Source organism: Poeciliopsis prolifica, unplaced genomic scaffold, assembly GCF_027474105.1.
Source record: "Poeciliopsis prolifica strain line A6 unplaced genomic scaffold, Auburn_PproV2 SCAFFOLD003, whole genome shotgun sequence".
NCBI classification, from domain to species: Eukaryota; Metazoa; Chordata; class Actinopteri; order Cyprinodontiformes; family Poeciliidae; genus Poeciliopsis; species Poeciliopsis prolifica.
The window spans coordinates 4,298,035-4,318,291 of record NW_026562378.1 but is presented as its reverse complement, the minus strand read 5'-3'; the positions used below and the strand labels follow the sequence as shown (position 1 = coordinate 4,318,291).

Below are 20,257 nucleotides of genomic sequence, written 5' to 3'. Positions count from 1 at the left end.
CACTTTCTAATTCAGTAAAAATGTTTGTACACTCGAGGAGTCTGGTTTCAATAAAGACAGAGAGGGAAAAAAAAAATGAGACTGTAGCAAATAAACTTTAGGAGACATTTTTTAATCGGTTGAGCCGAGACAAACAGAACATTTTTCTCAACACTATGGGATGTACACTGTCGATAAAAAGCCTAGTTCAAAGTATCCGGACACGAGTCCAGAGCGCTGCCTTAAGCTTCACATTATCCACCTCTTATATATGGCTTTTATTTTCTGCACTTAGAAAAGTCTGGATAAAAACATCAGTATATACAGAAATATGTGCATATTTACACTTTGTAAATGGTGTGTTAATCAGTTACATTATTTAGTTTTACTCAGAAAAAAACAAAAAAAAAATCAACACATTGCAACCAGAGAAAAGTACATTTGTCAGGACTGGAAGCCTTCACAATGTGTTGCACTCAAGTAACTCGAGGGAATAAAAAACACAAACGTAGAAATCTTAAGGTGACAAAGAGTACAAACACTGTAGAGCTTTTTCCAGAGAACCGTTTGAAAGTGGAAATTCAACAAAATACTGCTCATACACATTTACAGTGATGTTTGGATGACGATTTAGGAGCAAGAAAGATGTAGAGTCTATAAAATAAGAGTCTAGGAAGAGGGCTTGTCATTGTCTGTACTCTTAGTCTTCTCCTTGGATGAGTCGCGTTTGCTCTCTCTCTTGTCCTCTTTCTTTTCTTTGCTCCTCTTGTCTTGATCTCGGTCACGATCTCGATCTCTCTCTCTTTCGCGATCCCGGTCCCGCTCTCTGTCGCGCTCTTTTTCTCGTTCCCTCTCTCTTCCCCGGTCTTTTCCACGGTCGCGGTCTCTGCTTCTCGATCGATCTCGTCTTCGGTCTCGTTCCCGCTCCCTGTCTCTGTCCCTGTCCCTGTCTCGGTTCCTCGCTCTGTCGCGGTCGTAGTCTCTCCGGTCGGATTCCCGAGGCCTGTCTCTCTCCTTGTCCCTGTCTCTCTCCCGTTCTTTCTCCCTGTCTCTCTCCCTCCTCTTCTCAGAGTCTTGATCCCTGTGTCTCTCTCCCTCTGTGTCTCTGGTCTTCTCACTGTCCCTCCCCCTGCTGCGCTCTCCTTCTCTTCCACGCTCTGGTTCCCGCTCCCTCTCCCTTCCTCGATCCCACTCTTGTTCCCGACTCCAGCGCTTGCCTGTCCCCCTATCCCAGGGGGGTCTGCCACCATGAGGACTTTCCTTCTCTCTCTCCCTCCTGTGGTCTTCAGAGAGTTCTCTCTGCCTCTCCTCTAAGGACTGTGCAGAGCCAGAACTGAGTTCTCTGTGTGGTACGTCAAAGCGACTCAAACGCTCTCCGCGTTCTAAACGTTCTGCACGTTCTGTGGAGCGAGGCTCTAAATCATCATGGGTGGCACTCCTCCTCCTCATTTCCGGAGAAAGACGCCGCCAGTGGTCCTCCCTCGGCAGGTCTGGACTTTGGCCTCCGTGGCGACTGGGAGGGCCGTGTAGTCCGTCTACAGATGGCGGCAGAAGCGGCACGCCGTGGCGAACAGGTCTGGGATCGTCTGAATGCCAATCGAAACGGTAGCGTTCTGAAATCTGAGAAAGATGCGGCCGATTTTCCTGAGCCGGGAGTCCCCGGGGTTCATCGAAAGACCGTCTCTCTAGCGGTGAAGATGGCGGTGGCCTTGGACCGCCGTACTGGTTATGTGGTTGGAAGAGCTGTCCACTCAACTCCGCGCTAGGAGGCAGGCCTCTCCGGTCCTCGTACTGGTCGGGCGGAGGTCCACGATAAGCGGAAGGTGCTGGAGGACCAAGATTCTCTTTAAAATATTGGGGAGGATTTGGATTCTGGTCCATACTGGGATTGAAGGAGTTACTGGGAGTGTCTTTGTTGTAATGCTGATTTGGTGGGGGACCCCTGGGGCCTGGGAAGAGAGCAGGTGGAGGGTGCCTGTTATCAAAGTGAGCAGATGGTGGGGGTCCTGAGAAAGATGGAGGAGGACCTCTGTTAGCAGGGAAATTAAAAGGAGGTAGAGGACTAGAGAATCTCGGTGGCGGCAAGTTGTTCTGTCCTTCAAAGCTTGGAGGTGGGTGAATGTTTGGAGGTGGGCCTTGTAGTCCAATGTGTTGAGGGGTCATGGAGGGATCAAATATTTGTGGAGGGGGTGCTCTCTGAGAAACTGGAGGGAATTGAAGAGGGGGTCCCCGAGGCGGCAGGATGTTCTGTATCGGTGGTCCGGGAGGCGGCTGCTGCTGTTGGTTGTTCTGCCACTGGTTCTGGTTTTGATAGGGAGGGTAGGATGTCGGAGTGGGGCCGTACTGCTGACTGCCGTCCACTTGACGTGGGGGAGGAGCATGAACAGAGGGAGGAACGTGGATAGCTGGGGGAGGCCCCTGCATCGAAGGAGGACCGGACATTAGAGGAGGACCTTGCATGGGTTGCAGCATGGACTGTGGCGGAGGCCTCATGATCAGGTTCTGGCCTTGCATGGGGTGGGGAGGGACGAAGCTGGACTGTGGTGGGACATCGATTGGCGGTCGGTACTCGCTGTCGAAGGAGGCCAAGTAGTGTGGCATGTGATGCGAGTGAGCGTCGGACACTGTGCTTTGAGTGAGTACTGGATGGCGGACGTCACCGTGGAGATGTCTGCAGACTCTCTGCGATACCGCGAAGGTGGGACATCTTGGCTGTTTTCCTCGTACTTTAAATCATCTCCAGCTTTTAAGATGCTGGCAGCATTTGGCCAAATGCTGTATTTGTCCACTTCAGTTTCCTCTTTGTCGTCTTCGTCTCTTTTCCTTTTCCTATCGGTCATGTAGCTCACCTCCATATTATGTTCCACCTCCTCTCCCAGTAAAGGAATCAAAACCTCTTCGTTGTCTGAGTCCATGAAAGGCAGCGCCGCCTCACTTTTTTCCTCCTCCTGGGCCAGTGAGGTCTCTGCACCTTGTGAGGCATCAGCATGTTCTTCTGCATTAGGCGGAGATTGCTCTTGTGCCAGAGGTGCAGAGGTAGGAGAAGGTTCGGTTGACGTAGGAGGAGACGGCTCCTCTCTCTGTTCCGGTTCAGATTGTTTCTGTTCACCCACAGACTGCCGAGGATCCCTGCTCTGTCTTGGATCTCTTCTCTGGTTGATAAGCGGAGCAACCGTTGACGACTTGACTAGTTCTTCAACTTTCTTGCCAAGTTGGAGCAGGTGACTGCTGGCAAGTGTGTTTGGAAGCAACAAAGCTGCGGCGGCGGCTGCCTCTGTGGACAACGTCTGCTGTTCTGCCTGTTTCTGCAGCGCTTGATCTCCAATTCTTCGAAGATTTTCCAGGATCATTTTTGCGTCAGGCACATTTTCAGCTACCGGCTTAGTTTGTGCCGGTGTCACAGTTTTTACATCATCAAAAATCGAATCATCTTCAGGATCGTACTCCACGTCGTCAGTTTCAGCTGCTTCCGCCTCAGTCGGCTTACTGACCTCAGGTTTGATTAGCTCGTCAGCAGCCTTCTTGGTCACATTAAAGACCAGACTCGGGTCGTACTCTTCTTCTGGATCATACGGTCTGTCGTCTTCATCTTCCTCTTCCGGTGTCTCTCTTGGATTTTGGGTAAACTGTTGGACAATGGGGTCCAACATTGTAGCGGTGGCAGGAAGTTCCCTGGTTTGATCGGATGGAGAGTTGGAAGCGTCTGAGTCCAGCTTTTTGTTCCGAAAGATCGTGTTGAGAATGGTTTGAAGAGGCGTGGCGGCTGATCCAGAGGCGGCAGCAGAGCTTCCGGATGTGGAATCCTTGCCCAGGGTAGCAGATGCAACTGGAGCACTGACGGCCGATAACAAGGAAAGGACTGAAACGGCGGTGTTTGCGGTGGTGCTGCCGGGAGTCTCCGAAGAGTTAGATGGAGGTGAACCTGGAGGAGTCGTGCTGAAGGGGATTTCAAGACTCTGCCGTGCGCTTCTCTCTGCCTTGACTGCGGGAGCGGGTTTTGGGAGTCCTGTTTCATCTGCGTCTTTGGTTTGAAGTTTGGAGCGTTTGTCCTCCGGTTCGAGCGGCGCACCGGCTCGCTTTCGGTCCTTCTGGCAGATCAGCAATCCCAGGAGGAGGTTGGGACGAGCTGGCTCGAGTCCTGAGATGCAAACACACAGGAATCAGAGAGCGAACTTCAAAATCCATAAAAAATTTGAGATTTAAGAACAAACAACAATAACAATGCTGAGGTACAAAACAAAAAATACTGGAATGAGAGCTAAAAGACTGCCCTAGACTACAAAAAGGTATCAAAGAGAACCTCTCGCTATAATAAAGACATAAATTCTTGCATTAAAACAATTAGCCAGAGATCAGAACTGCCAATTTCCTTTAGCCAACTTAAATGCTAAAAATGTACCTTTAACCCTCTTCATTCAATACAAAATTAAGATCTTTCACCAATTTCAGTCTAAAAACACATCAACCAACAGTAGTTAGTTTCATGCATTATGTTCAATAGAAATCTGATAGACTCAAGACTGAAATGCATAATTAGGACTCATTTGGCCAAGTCTCCCCCGACAGAATTCAACAAGAGACAATCCAGTGAACGAATGGTTAAAAAAAATGTGCAAGTCCTTAATTTTCTGTTGGATTCAAATCTTCCAATTAAATCTTCCATCAGATCAGACCTCAGGGAAACCGAACCGGTTTCTGCCAATGATGCGTCACTACCATTAGCTTGCTGACATTTGTTAGAAGCTTAGACGAGCAAATAAGGGTCTTGCAGGGTATTTGATGGGTGCAACACATAAATCGAATACAGTACTAAAAAGATTATATAACATATATACACAGACTGGAACATACTTCCCTTTTAAACTGATTGAATTTATTTAAAATCTGTTCCCAGACCCCCATTTTTTCATGATTTGGTGAAAAACCTGACCTCTATACAGAGTTGTTGGACCTGCTTTATTCAACAACCGGTTTCAGAAACTTAAAGTGCTGGTCTTCCATAAGCAGAAATGTGTTTGGATCCAACTTGATTCCTTGGTAGCGCTGAAGCACTTCACTGTATGGTTGGCATCTTAAACGAAAGCTTGACCGAAGACGACTTGAAACCAATTTATTAGTCATATATGCATTTAACACATATACTGAGCCAAGTCTAGAGAAACAACAGATAGAGACTGGATGATGTGGCACCAATCTGCAGAGCAAACTTTATTGAAAATGTGCCATACAGTTTCAAATACACAGAGACAAATACAGAAGATAATATGGGCATGTTGGGAGACTCAAAAAGAAACATGAGCACCCCCTACAGTTAGAAAAAAGCTCTCATTCCAGTCTGAACAAAGAAAATACTTACCGTATGTTTGGAAAAAAAAAAAAAAAACTCAAAGTTTGACAGGAAATTAATAAATATCACACAACACTTAAAAAGCAAGAGCAGTATTTCTATAATCCCTTCTAAATGCTTACCTGGCCCGTCAAACGGTAATAGCCTAGAGGGCAAAGGGTCTTTTGAGCCGAGTGGGATGAGATAGAGGTCTTTGATGCGCCGGTTGTTGTTGGCTACCACGCCAAATTTCTTTCTGCTGCTGAAGTAAGAGAAGAGAGACACATATGCTACCTCTTCTTCCTCTGTGGCTGGCTGGAAACGGATCAGACACAGCTCCTGAAAAACACACAGAGCGGGAAAAATATGGAAATTGATACAAGAAGTTTGGAGAGGAAAAACGCAGCTTTTCTTTCTTCCAGCTAATCTTTCTCTAAACCAACCTTGGAGAGCGACGTTTTCAGCTTCCCAACATAGTCCCAGACGGTGCTGGGAGATATCCTGCCTCCGATGTGGATGGTGTCGGGTAGATCCTGAACCACATTGACAAAGAGAAATAGGTTGGATGTTTATGTGAACTGAAGTAAACACAGAATCTACTCGATGCATAAAAGAAAACAATGTATAACCTCTTTCAGGTGTTCAAAGGAGCCTGACACCAGATAAGCTTTGGTCACAAACTTAGCAACTGACTGCATGTTGACGAAGCCTTTCCATATTGTCTCCTGACCGTACAAGAAGATTGCCGTTTCCCCCTCAGGAGGAGGTTCAGCTGAGCTGTAATAAACCAAAAACACCCTCTTTTTAGATAAGTTGATGCAACACTTTAAAAACTCAAATATTTCAAGTTTTTCTTCATAGTGCCGTCGCAGAAAGACTGAACACCTCTTTTTCGTAAATTTGGACGTCGCCACTACTGGAGGCGGCGCTGGAGGCAGCGGAAGTGGCAGCGGTACTTTAACTCCGGCGTCCATCGGAGCAGCAACAGAAGCTGTGATGGGAGCCAGGACGGGCTCTGCCGTGTTACCGGTGGGTTTTTCGATGGCCGCCGGCGCGACGCTCGCGGCGGAGCCGTGGCGGGCCACGCGAGGGTCTCTACGAGAGATGCTGACGGACGAGACGGCGGGGGCGAGGAGCGGAAGGGTTGGAGCGGGAGGCACCATCGTGTTCGGATCCTCCTGGTAGAGCTGCGCCGCAGTTTCTAGAACGACCGGTCCCGCGCTGGAGTGGTAGGGTGGAGCAACGGCCGGATGGGACGTTAAGGAATCTAGGGGAGGGTAGGACGCGGCATTGACGGAAGGTGAATCCCCAGACCTGGATGACCTTGATTCGTGTCTGGGTAGTTTGACGTCAGGCTTACTGGAGACTCTGGACTTTTTGGATGCAAGTTCATCTTCAGTCTTTTGACCTGGAAGACACATTTTTGAAGCACGAATAAAAACACTGCAGTCAACATAATAGCGTTGTACTACCTTGAACCTGTATTACCTGTGCATATTTTACAGTTGAGGTCAAACAGATGAGTCTTGTGTTCAGAAGTTGTGTCTTTAAGCATGCTGCTGAAAACATCCGCCATGTTGCTGCCAGTGTTGCCGTCAGCAGAGGGCTGGGCGGACACTGAGGGAGTTGAGCAAGCCTCTTCTTGGTCCTGAGGAAATGCAAGAAGAACCCCATCAAACTTTAAATATAAAAAAAAAAAAAAAACACTTCTCCCATCTCATGCCACTTCTTTCTCGCAAGTCATCCTAAGCAAATTGAAGACAGGAATTGCAAAGAGTGCCCAAATAAATCAAAAATACTTCTATTTGCTAATATTTATTGGCTACTTTTCAGATTTCCTCAGGCAAAAGCTTCATGCAGGGTGAAGGAAGATGCAGAAGAGAAGCTCGCCACCACTTACTGCCGCAGAACCCAAGCGAGAAGACGGTGGTGCCGTAGTGGACATACATACATCTGCATCGGATGGGGGAGCATCGTCCATGTCTACGCTGTGGGAGCCCGTGTTGTGCCTGCTTCCATGTCTGGAATGCCCCGAACGGCCCCGAGAGTGACCCTGAGGACAGGAATTCAAAGATGTGCCTCACTGCTAATTGTTCCAAATCAAAAAAAAAAAATTTTTTTAAACAAAAACAGTACAATAGAAAAAGATTGGATTTTTTTTTTTTTTGTAAAAAACTTAAATAAAAACCCTGTTTTGAAGCTCCACCCATCTCTTCCTTTTACTACTGAGCTGATGAATCCCCACAGCATGATGTAGCCACCATCATGTTTCGCCAATCAAACGGTGTGTTTGGGCTGATGGGCAACAATAATGGCCCTCTAAAAGAAATCTGCTGCCATCAATCTTATTTAAAAGTGTCTGAGTAAAACCAAAGTGCAAAATACTCAGATCTTTAAAAAAAAAAAAAAAACATTTTAATTTCCTTCCACTTTGCAATTCCAGTTGCCAAACCGTGAAAAGGGTCACATGTTAAAGGAAATCTGATTTGTAAAAGTACTGGGAATTTTTACCTCTGAGCTTTCAGACCTTCTCCACTCGGATATTTCTTTGGAGAGCAGCTCTTCAGCACTTAGTCTCACCAGTCTGAAGGGAGTAACTTGTCCACCAATCACCCTGTAGAACAAACCCTGCAACACACACACATCGTCCATCAAACATCCCCAAAACCCTGTTGGCTCGAATGACCTTTAAAACTTGCCTGCACGTGAACCATGTGCTCCTGACCAACTCACTTTGTTTTTCGGGTCCTTCAGGTTGAACATCAGGGTCCGGTACTTGTTCTTGTATTTGCTGTCAGTACTCAGGCACAGGTTGAACATCTCCTTCTCGATGCCGTATGCGAGTTTCCCCACCTCACTTTCTGTCATCTTCAGGTCATCGCTGTCGCTCACCCTGACGGAGGAAAACACATCACCAGTGGTCAGTAAAGAAAAAACAAAGCAAAACAAAGATGTGGCACCTGGAGATGAGAGGAACCCACCTTTTGAAGAGAATGTCGGTGAGCGAGCGCCGGATGTTCTGCCTCATCTGGTTGTTGGCTGGTGGTCTCGCGGGGGACGAGTGGGAGGATGATCCAGGTGGATGGGAATGCCTGGAAGACGATGAGCGGCTGGATGAAGTGGAAGATGCTGGAGAGGACGGGACTCGGGAGGAGGAAGAGGAGTCTGGCTGACTCTGGGAAGGGGAGTCTCTCTGTTGAGGTTGCTTCTTAGGAATGGTGAAGTTCGACTTGGTGACTCTGAGGGCCCCTGTGACGTGAATTGGACCTGCGGGGAATGGAGATGGGTTGTGGGCTGGCGCCTGGCCGGGTTTCTTGGACTTCTCCGTGGTTTTGGTTGGGGTGGTCGCGTGTTTCTTGGAGACCTTGGAGCTGCTCGCCTGCGGAGAAGACTTCTTGCTCTTCGATGAAAGCGCAGTGGATTTTTGTGGAGGGGACTTCTTCTTTCCTTTGCGTAGATTTGAGGATATTCTGGTGGGTTTCTCAGGCGACGGGCTCCGCTCCTTCTCACTCTTCTCTTCTTTGGGAGGAGCTGTAAACCAAGAACAAAACCCAGTGTTCGTAAAACAAAAAAAAAAAAAAAAAAAAGTTGGCAAAATTTGTTTCTCCGAATATCAACCAGTCACAATAAAAACACCCTCAAATTAACGACAATTTAATTTCTAAATCAGAAACCATAAATCAGTCACATCAGAAGGAATATGATAGTTAAAGATATTTAAAAACATGGGAAAAGATGACAAAAAAACAAACATTTTATTTATGGCTGTGAAACCTGGTGCGTTTTGGTGTTAATAAAACCTGTTTTAAAATGGGAGAAAAGAAATATGAGTAAAAAAATAAATAAATTTAAAAAAAGCAATATCCAAACTCCCCAAACCCAAAAAAGAGATCAGAGGGATCTGGCATTACTGCCTGTTCAAGTTCAAATTGCAGCGTCTATTAGCAGCAGCATCCAAGCAGCTGCTGTCTCAATCTACTATTTTCTATTACTTGCATATTTTCTAGAATAGCAGCTAGAAAAGCACTGTGCTCAACCCACATCTACTGCTTGGAACACTCATTTAAATTTAAATAATGATTTGGCAATGTTTAATTTCTTAATTTCATCAATAGGTGAGCGACATACTTGAAACGAGTATCTAAAGCACAAAACTCGACCTCTTAAGGTGAATTTGGGTGAAGTCCTACTCACAGATTGCACACGAACAAACAAAGCTCCACAGGTGGTCAATTTTGTGAAATTCCCAAAATTACATCCTTCACTTTCAGAGTTACTGTAGCTTTCATTTAAATTGTAGTCAATAACTGCATAAAGAGTAATGTACATCCAGTACCTCTAGAAAACCACAGCATTTTATGTAAAGCCGCCAATCTAATAGCGTTTTCTAGAGAATTTGTGACATTATATAAAATGGCAACTAATCAAATGTTCTACACTTTGGTCTGGTTAACCAAAAACAGCTGAACACAACTTCTTTTTCTAATCTGACAGCATATGCTTATATAACCTTAACTCCTTCCAGTTCATCACAAGTGGGAGCTAATCTCATAAAGTTGTCCTTCATGTGCATCAAATCCATTCCAGGAAATCTTCAGTCTTCCATCTCCTTCTGAAGCTGGCAGATCTTCACCGCTCGCCTTCAGGGTCTCGTCTTCGCAGACATGTTTCCCCCCCACCGCTCCCGACTGCGTCCGTAAAAAGGGTGCGGGATGTTCACTTCACGTCGACGTCTCTGGTTTCAGCTGAACTTGGTCAAGACATCCGACAGCAAGCCAACAACGCTCGAAATTAATGGAGGCATCCCAAAAATCTGTTTATCACCTTTTATTTTAAAGCCAGTCACTTAGGAAAAATAAGTGGTGCACCACATTCAGTATGAATGAAACATCTCATCACCCCCAAACATGAAGGGCAGGTAAGTCAAATGTTTTAGCTGCTAATAGCAACAGCTCAACATGAGCCGTTCTCAGAAATTCCCACCTACCTGCAGCAGGAAGGACCTTTGAGGCAGACAGCAGTGGGATGTGATGAGGCTTGGTGTGGGTGGAGGGAAATCAGGAAGGTCATTGGAAGGGAAAAAATAACACAAAAAAAAAAATCTAACGGTAGCACCCAATAAATCCACTTCATTCAGTCCACCTCAAACTGATTCTCTACAAAGTGATCCCTCTGCTTTTGGCGTCTCCCAAATGTTGGGGAATTATCCCAAAGGCATCGAAATGTCTAGTTCATCATGTTCTGATCCAGAAACAAAGCGTTTGCCTTCAAAACCGTTAACCTATTTCAGACCGGTACATTCCTAACTCGGTTAACGCCCACTTTTATTATAAATATATATATATATATGTGTATACATAGTGAAGCTGCCAATCCCTTACAGCATCAGTTTAGTCTCCCCCTGAGCCACCAGTGTTGTATGAGGAGTGCCTTTTAATGTAAAACTCCTTCATTTCTGGTCGCTATTACTCCTCACACTTACCTGCTGCAACACTGCAAGCCATTCATTATTTAATAAAGTCTCTGTGTTATTTAGATCATATTTCTCCTGCACAGATCAGTTTATGTTCTCCCCCAGAAACACGGGACGCTTTCCGAACAAGGTTAGGAACCACACACACAGCAGGAAAACGACTAATGCAGTTTAAAAAAAGCAGCACTAGACCTTCAAGGAGATACATACACTTTTTGTTTAACACTGTTGGTGATATGGGTGTAGTCTTTTCTGGTGTTACTGCAATGTAATTATGGTCACTGGACCAGGAGGCAGTGGACGGCGGAGGCCGCTGCTCCTCTGCGTATTCGTCTTCGTCGTCCTCGTCCAGGTCGGGGCTGAAGTCTTCGTCGCTGTCCGACGCCCTCTGGGTCTTCTTCTGCGCCTTCCCGCCGGCTCCAGCCTTCTGGACAGGAGAGGAGAGAAACAGATTTACAAGTCAGAGAAATTTCTCCACCGCATGAATTCAGACTGGTTACGAAGACTCAAGGAAATTCTACCAAGTCTGTTGGTGAGAAATGCATCCGTTCGGTCCTGCGGTCACAGAAAAAAAAAAAAAAAAAAGACGGTTCATCACCATTAGTAATGCGTTAAAGAGTTCTAACTCAACATTAGGACTCTTTGCTAAGCCAACACTGTCATAGAAACCACAAACTTGGGACTGAGGAAAGAGTTCACCAGAGATGAGAAAACTAGAAAACAGGTGAGAAAACTAGAAGGATTTGCTTAAGGTGAGACACTAAGCTGACAATTATCAGCTACAGAAGCCCTGTTAACACATTCCTCCCCAGTTCAGGTCACCTGGTTTGGAATCAATCAGAACACTTTCAAAATGTGTCCATCAGCGTGAGGGGAAACTGGAATTAGTGGTATTAATCCTCTGCTTGTCCACAGGATGGAGTGACTTTGGTAGTCTTAAGGGAAACTAGCGACAAAGAGGTAAAAATAAATAATAATCGACATAGCTTTTGCTAAAAATAAAACAGTGTTAAAACAGCTTGTTTCCTTCACCGTTAAAGGTGTCCCAGGATCGACACAACCCAAATAAATGTGTTAATTACCTCCTGGATATCCAATCAAGCTTTACTAAGTCCTGGTAAAGGATCATCATTTCATCCAGGTGTGTTCATACAGAGATGCCTCTGAAAGGTTCTGGACAGTCGCCCTCCAAGGCTGGACTTTAACACAACCCATGTTAAACAGATCAGGAGCAATAAAATGACACTAGGTCACAATTATTCATTGTTGACCTTGTGACGACGTACAAAAAGCATAAACACGGCATCATCTATGAGAGACACTGATGTTCCAGCTGAGCCGACGGACATCAGTTGTTTTCCTCCGTTTTGTGAAGCCACATAAGCCAGCTTTCATGTACATACAGTCTAACACAGCGTTGAATTTTAAAGAAAGTGTATTTTGAAGTTTGCAGCATGGTAAGACTCAGTGTGTCTTGAATCTAAAATGTTTAAATAGTTAATCACTATTGTCTAGAAATATTTATTAGGCGACTCCTCCATGGTTATAATCCTGCAAAATTCAGATGCATCTGATCCAACACACCTAAATCAGCCGGCTAAAGTCAGTCAACGCAGCATAGGCCTGGAAACGAGCCGTTCCATCAGATTCAGGTGTGTTGGATTCAATAGAGTTCAGAAACTTAGCAGGCAATATGAAAAACATTGGTTTGCAAGAAAACAGGTCATACAAAATATCTGCTTTGACGTCTTGTACTAAAAGTCCTCACAAAGACGAATTTCAGTCAAACACACGTTTAAGGGAACAAGAACATCAAAGAATGGATGACTGTCAGCTTCACAAGCTGTGGAGAAATTTAGTTTGTAATTTATGAGATAAAAAGTTGAATCAGTTCTGGAGCGGCTCAGAGAACGGGTCCATCGCCTGGTCAAAGCTGTAGAAAAGAAACATGCGTTCCGACGTTCAAGAAAATCAAATTGTCGCATAATATTTTGGAAATATTATGTGACAAATACAATTGTCCTGTAAAGGCAGAATAATGTTGATATTTAACATCCTAAGACATTTAAGAGGAAGCAGTGAACAGAAACTTCAACATCACATTCTATTGAGTTAGACTAAAAATCATCTAAAAAGATATGAAGTGCTATTCATTTTGATGACTTCTCTTAAAGTTGCAACACTTTACACCTTCAGATGTCGAGCTATAATGACATAAAAGTCCTAATCTTATTCAGATGGGGTTTTTTTTCTTTGTCTTTGATAATAATTAGATGGTGGACATTTGGAGATGCACAATATTAGCAAAGAAGAAAAAAAATTGCAAAACTGTTGCTGAAAACATTTAGATATCAACTGTTCTTTAATCTGAATGCTCCCGCCACATTGTGTGAACTTTAACCTCCCAGCCACTACAAATATACGTCCGATGTGGGTCTCGAGAACAAAGTTCAACCTAACCAGCCGAATGCATCACTGGCATGCAGAGTTTGCCTGCATGGAACCGATATCCTACCAAACGTGGCATCCCAGCAGTCTTTTGTGATCGCTACACGGCATTCGTATTGCCACGGCAATTTTGACTTGACATGGTGTTCAGCTGCAGAAACATTAGGAGCCGCTTTCCACAGGCTGAAGGGTCGTTTGGTGTTCCCCAACAAAGAGACAGATTGTGATGAAATACAAGACGACATTTAAACATGTTCACATTCTGAAATCACAGTTATCGTTAGCTAAAAAGCTCCAAGACCACACATATTTCACATTCACAGCAGATCCTTATTCATTTTAATTAAAGCACGATTAAAAATGCAGAGGACGAGCACAACAAGCAGTTTGACACCGTCGTGAAAAACATTTTTCCTTCCGAAATCAAACTCTGGTTGGAAGAACACTGTGATAAATATGAAACAAGTCCTAGATTTAAAACAGCCCAAACACTCTAAACCCCCTCTGATTCTGACATGTAAACATTTTACGTTTAATATTCCTGCCACAGGTCTGCAGTTATCCAGTTTCTAAACCCTTATTGGACACAACCAGTGAAACCGTTTCAGGCAGTCCGGGTTACCTTTGCTGTGGACTTGTTTTTCTGAGGCATGCTCTTGTCCTTCTGCTTGGGCTCTTTGACGTCAGTGATGGACTTCATGGCAGCAGCGGCGTGCTTCAAGATGCAGTCGTTGCCGCAGTACACGGAGTCCGGCTGGGCGATGCTGTCGCAGCCGGGGCCGATGCATTTAGGCAGGGAGGAGTCATCCTCCGCCCTCTGCTTGGCCGCCGCCTCCTCTGCCGGCGTGGTGTTCACCTCGACTATCGTCTCCACCCTCTGCTCTGGTTCTGGTGGGGCTTTCTGCTCTGCTGTCGACGGGACCTTCGGCTCCACAGCCGCCGCCGCCGCCTTTTGGTCTGCTTTGGGCTGGGCTGGCTGATGCATAGCCTGATTTAAATCGGCGTGCAACAAGATTAGCAAATAAACAGATCATTTCATATTGCAGGTCTGCCCTAAGTTATAACTGTGTGCATACGGTGAACAAATGTGTCATGAAAACAGGATTGAAATGATTATTCCATTTTCAAAATGGTCAACAAATTTAGCAATAGACTGTTAACTGAACTATACGGCTTCAAAAAAGACCATTTGCTGAAAATATGACATTCAGAGCCATGATTAAGCCAAAACTGTACAAAATGCACATACAATTATGATCATCTATTTTTCTGCAAACCCGTTTCACCCAAAACTCCAGTGGCAGTTTCAGCTAAATGCTGCTTTTAAATGTTAGACAATAAAATTATCTTTTGTTTAGAAATGAATTGACTTGTTTTATTTGCATCATATTTCAAATATTGTATTAAAAAATATTTAATGAAATAAAAAATCTGCACAACATGCCCATGTTTTAATCCAATTAATTGTCAGATTAAACGATTAATCGTCAAACTAATCGATTAATCATAAAAAATAATCAATATTAGTTGCAGCCCTATAAGAAAAGAAGCTAAGGATGAAAACAGCTGGATGATGAGGTGTATATGTTTGTAAAGCCTACTCTGACCGAGGATGACGAAACGAAAGGTTTCCAGCTGCTGTCACCTACCGGCTGGAAGATTTTTATCTTCTTCTTCCCAGATGGATTAGTCGCTTTCTCTATCCTGCCTTTGATGCCCTGATCTTCCGCCCCGCTCGCTGTGGAAAGCGGAGCCGCCCCCTGAAAAGCTGATGGATTTAGCCCGGCTGACAGTTTCTCAGCAGATGCAGAGGAAGCCGAGGCGGTAACCTGAGCAGAGACGTCTGCTCTGGGTTTGTTCGCCTCTGCGCTGGTGGGGAGAACGGCCATGGCGGGCCGGACCACCTGGTTCTTCTTCGCGGTGCAGTTGGGGCAGATGTAGTCTTCTCCGTTTCTCTCCATCAGACGCCCACGGGCCTCGGTGATGCCAACGCAGTCGCCGTGGAACCACTCCTCGCAGCGGTCGCAGCAGATCATAAACCTATGGAGCAACATGCGGAATACAAACTTCACTCTCACATAGCTAAGAGATGATTAGCTGATGATTAACATTATATTTACGAAATTAGTGTAGAGACAAACCAGAAATAATGGAAATTGGAGGACTGCCGTCACACTCTGATTCAACTATTTTTTGTTTTGTTAATAGCATATTTTACTGGGATTTTATGTCAGACGTAGATAAAGCAGTAGATACTTAAATAATTTTAGAAGTTGCCTATTTAGTGTGCAGATTTGACCCATGTGTAATTCACTGCCAGTAGAAATCCAGCTGTTCTGTGAAGGCCTTACTAGAGAACACACAGCATTATGAAAACCAGGAAAGCACACACTTACCAAGTGGGAAACAATAATTAGTTTCATATTTTTAAAAGATCTAAATAAATCTAAAGTTTAGAGTGGAGTTGTCTTATGAAACAATATCACAAGCTTTGAAAGTTCACTCTTGGATCAATCATCTGAACATTTACCATGACATGGTTTACTGACTAAATGTGGCCTTTATGGAATATGGAAGAGGAAGGTGCTTTTCCTGGATGCCATAAAAAGTGCCACTGCAGTTTATCGCAACTCATATAGGGAAGACGGCAACAATCTGGTCATTCTGGCAAGAAAAATAAACACAATCAACAAATACGAAACACTTATTGACATGGATGTTGGTCAAAGGGGATGATTGAAGCTAATAATGAAAAAAGATATTTCAGATACTTAAAAAAAAACCTGACTTGAGACACATGGAGAATGGAAGAAGATCACCCTCCCAGGCTAATGCTTTTCTCCCACTCTGCTCTACCACAACACACTGCAGGCTTCTGCTTAAAGGCCGGTCCGGACTCACTGTTCAATACCACTCAGGAAAAATACTGTATGGTCACGCGACTTTTTTCTATTGTGTTTCACATACTTTGAGTACAATTCCAAGTAAAATAAGGGACTTTTCATTTATTATATATATATTTTAAAAAATCTTAATTTTGCCAATGTCAATATTGATTATATGCAAAGATTTTCTGACTTCAAAGTTTGTTTCTGCATTTCTTGTTATGCATTTTTTATTTGTTTTAAGCTGCCAACTGGAACTAGAAATAGACATTAGTCACCTGGTTAGAATCTCATGTAATTTACATGTAAATGTTCACCAATACATTTTGTTCTAAACTTAAAACTTGAATGTTCTGACTCAACATTCCCAACAGTAAACACAATACTCCCATTCAAATGGTGGAATCAAACATACAACAAAACAAAAGCAGGTCAAATCACAATCAAAGCGAATAAAGAAGTAGTAAGCTTGTTTTGGGAGATGCAAAGATGAGCGGACTGTTATTGTTCCAGTGTGGATAATTGTTATCTTAAACATTTTGAAAGATAAGAATCCTTTTCATCCTACTTCGACAACCACATAAAATCCCAATAAAACGCATTAATGTTTCTGATAGTTACATAAAACATGAACAAGTTCAAAGGGAAAGCTCATTTCTCAAAGGCATTGAACACGTTGATTTCTGATGAGCCAACTGACAGAGGAAGGAGCCATAATGACAACATACTGAATAAAACAAACCGTTTGTTGTGTTTCTGCCGACAGATACAGTACAGCGCGTTGGGGTCATAGCCTCCATCATCAGACTCCTCATCTGAAGACGCAGATGAAGACGAAGAAGTGAAGGACTCATCATCATCGTCATCATCTTCCTCCTCCTCCTCCGTCATCTCATGCTTGCTCATCTTCCCGACTGCTTTGGGTTTTGTTTCCTTCTTCACGGGAGCCGTGTTTCTGCTCAGAGCTGCAGGAGCTTTCGCCGGTGTGGGGCTCTTCTTAGCTACCTTTGTTTTATTGACGTAAGTCCGGACTGGTCTGCGAGTCATTACTGCAGGCGTGTCTGCGTCCTCGTCATCGGTCTCCTTTTCTGTTTCGCCTTCAGGTTCATTCGTCTCCTCAGAAAGCTTCTTCTCGGCACCCTCAGTGGCCTTAGCGCCGGATCTAGTTTGGCGTCTTTTGTCTCCTCGCTGTTATATTGTGACTGACCTTCATCTTTACCGTCTTCCTCATTCTCAGAGCTCTCCTCGTCCTTGACCGCAGATCTCCCTGAGGATCTCGTCTGCCGGCCTCCTTGGGTTTTCTTCTGCGCCTGCTTCCTGGTGCTGCTTCTTGTCCTCCTCTCCGGAGACTCCGCTTTGTCATCCGCCGCCCTGGACTCGGCGTTCCCATCAAAACTGGCTTCGGACGCAGTTTCGGCGTCGGTTGGCGTTTGGGAAGGAGGATCTCCGCTTTCAACACTCGGAGGAGCGCTTTTCCTAGAGCCCCGCTTTGTCGTCATGAGAAACTCCTCCAGTTTGTCCGTCCGTTTGGGCTGCCGTCCGCTGCGCCGCACCGGACAGCGGCTCTCAGGACTGTCTGTCGTTGCCTCCACTGGCATTGTGCTCTGCTGCAGTGGACCAACAGGAAGTTTGAATGTTTTGGGTTTTTTTACTTCACGTTGCGGCCTTCAGTGCTGCAGCTGGTTGCTTTAGCAACTCTGTAGCCAGACTCTCAAAGTCATTTGAAACAGTCGCTTTAGTCCGCTTTCTGCTTCTCGAGAGCCTGCAAACATCAACAACAGTCAATCACCTAGGTGCACCATAGAAACAATGCCACAAAAAACTTCATTGTTAAAAAAAGAAAAATTACTCACTATGCATTTAACTTAAAATTGCTAAAAACAATCTGATTTGTACCCTCAACAATAGAAGAAAATAAAATCGCAATAGAGATTTCATCACTGAAATACTGATGGCTGTCCATTAGAGGTAGTGCTGAGAAACCATAGCACCTTTAAACTGTTAAGTTTTCCTATTATACTACCACACTCTGTTAATACTATATGGCTCTGACACTACTTTATACATATTTTTATATATAAAACCATTTAAGTTTTAATAAAAAGTCTTCTTAATGTCATGCTATCTGTAAGAAGACTCGAGACATTTAAGCTATTACTAAAGTTACTATGACGTAAAACAGATTTAGAGATTGTTGGAGTATAGAAGCCTGCACTATGTCCCCTAGAGGACAGTGTTTTCAAGTTGAGATAAAGGTATTGTCAAATTTTCAAAAAAAAAAAAAAATATATAAATAGTTCCTAAAAATAAAAGGAAAAAGTTAAGAGGGAAAGATTAATAATTCAAAGGACATTCTACTTAAAAATACGAGTACAAATTTTATGAATTTTTATACATGCCTCAAAGGATCATCTTTGTTCCTAATATATATTAATTATTTTGTCCATTGTTTTACACTCTGCACAAAATACAGAGATCATTACCTTTTGCATTATAAAATAGAGCAATTTCAGAATTTTATTTTAATTTCCCCCCCTTTTATGATATAAATAAAAAACAGTGGAAAGGCTGCTTAAAAAAATAAAGACAATGTAATTATTATCCATTATGATCCATACCTGCACGTCAGTAGTGACTTGTCAAGCGAAAGGACATCAGATTAATTATCGTCAGTGTCAGGTTGAAGGTTCTATCAGAGAAAAAAGAAAACAACGATTTAGAAACAAAGCAGTTCGTCACACCCACACACAGATACAACGATGTGGAAAAAATTAGAAAAATAAATCAGACTGGTCTTTCTCAAATACACCAGAATGGACAGGACTGATATCGATCATCCAATCAATTTAAATTACTCTGACAGTCTCCTAACCACATAAGGGATTAGTAAACAACCATATTTACAAATATGAATGTGGAGGAAAAACACCAGAACCCTTCATAGGAAGGCGACTTTAAAAATTCCAATCTTAAAATAGGAAATAAACACTTTTTTTTTTTAAAATCAAAGCAGGAGTCACATCACGTTTCAAGCGTTTGCCATTTGTTGCGTTTTAAGCCTTGAATAAGATGCGATCACGACTTGGAGCCACGTGAACCAAAGGACAAACAGCGGCCAGGGAAGATGGGAGGGGCTGCTCCATTAAAGAAAGTAAATCACACCCAATATTAACAATATTCTCATATTAAATCGCCTTCGACGAGCTGAAGTGATTATCTGCAGTGATAACGAGCTGTTGGCTGGAGCACACGGTGAACAGGTCGCGCTGTTTCCACCACAACCGGGCGGCCGCACACGGCCTTCTGCACGAGCGCGCTACGAATGCCTGCTCGAAACGTTACACACCAACAGACGCTATTTTCATAAAAAAAATAGGCGCTAGCATAGCTGATATCGGCACTTAGTAGAACCAGAAAGTAATATTTAAGTCTCTAGACCTCGTATGTTGTTTTACCCCACGTTACATAACCATGATTGAGAAGAAAAAAAACAACACTCCGCCAAAACCCTTCTTGTGGCGTTAGCTAGCGATAATCCGGGCCACGCCGTCTCAAGCGCCACCAACAAGTAAAAGCGTAAAATAAACATAAAAGAGCGCCCTCGTTGCACCCCTTAATACTTACAGACTGCATTGCTGTTATCGCTTTGGTCCTAATTTGTATTTTGGTTTCGCAACGTGGAGGTGAACGCTGCAGAACGTGCACTCGCAAGCCAACGGGCTAAGCTAACTTCTTTAGCGGCTAAGGCGTTTTTATTCCCCAGCATTTAGGTTCTTCCTCGAATAAATAAGGCAAATGCATACCAGCCGAAAGCCCTCCTTATTCAATTCTACAAGCTAAACTCGTCAAATACCAACATACGTTTAATTGACGCAGTTACCTTATCCACAGCTAAAACGGGTTTCGCTAACGTAAGAGGCATCTTTGTTCAGTCTCAACGCTGCCTTCAAGTAGGATTATTGAAACCAGTAACACTCGAAAATATCATAGAAACGTTAAATACTCGCTAATATGAGTCTGAAATTCTTTTTAATGTACTCACCTACATGTTAGAAATACCGACGCTATGCCCTCATTTCTGTCAATCCTCCATTTTCCAATCCCGTTGGATCTAACTGACTGCGGCAGATGGCTGACGGTTTACAC

The 20,257-nt window shown here is 43.9% G+C and overlaps 1 protein-coding gene across 1 annotated transcript; it reads right to left on the bottom strand.

Moving 5' to 3' along the window:
* Positions 1 to 91: 91 nt before the first annotated feature.
* Positions 92 to 20,244, bottom strand: dido1 (death inducer-obliterator 1). The gene is given in 19 exon segments (XM_055027177.1): positions 92 to 2,627; positions 2,630 to 4,117; positions 5,449 to 5,644; positions 5,749 to 5,838; positions 5,935 to 6,082; positions 6,191 to 6,572; positions 6,666 to 6,713; positions 6,794 to 6,953; positions 7,206 to 7,358; positions 7,817 to 7,933; positions 8,039 to 8,198; positions 8,287 to 8,836; positions 10,989 to 11,205; positions 13,849 to 14,214; positions 14,876 to 15,266; positions 16,854 to 17,268; positions 17,271 to 17,873; positions 18,730 to 18,800; positions 20,154 to 20,244. Coding segments are annotated over 17 exon segments (7,299 nt in total). The 5' UTR covers positions 17,710 to 17,873; positions 18,730 to 18,800; positions 20,154 to 20,244; the 3' UTR covers positions 92 to 648.
* Between the last annotated feature and the right edge of the window lie 13 nt (positions 20,245 to 20,257).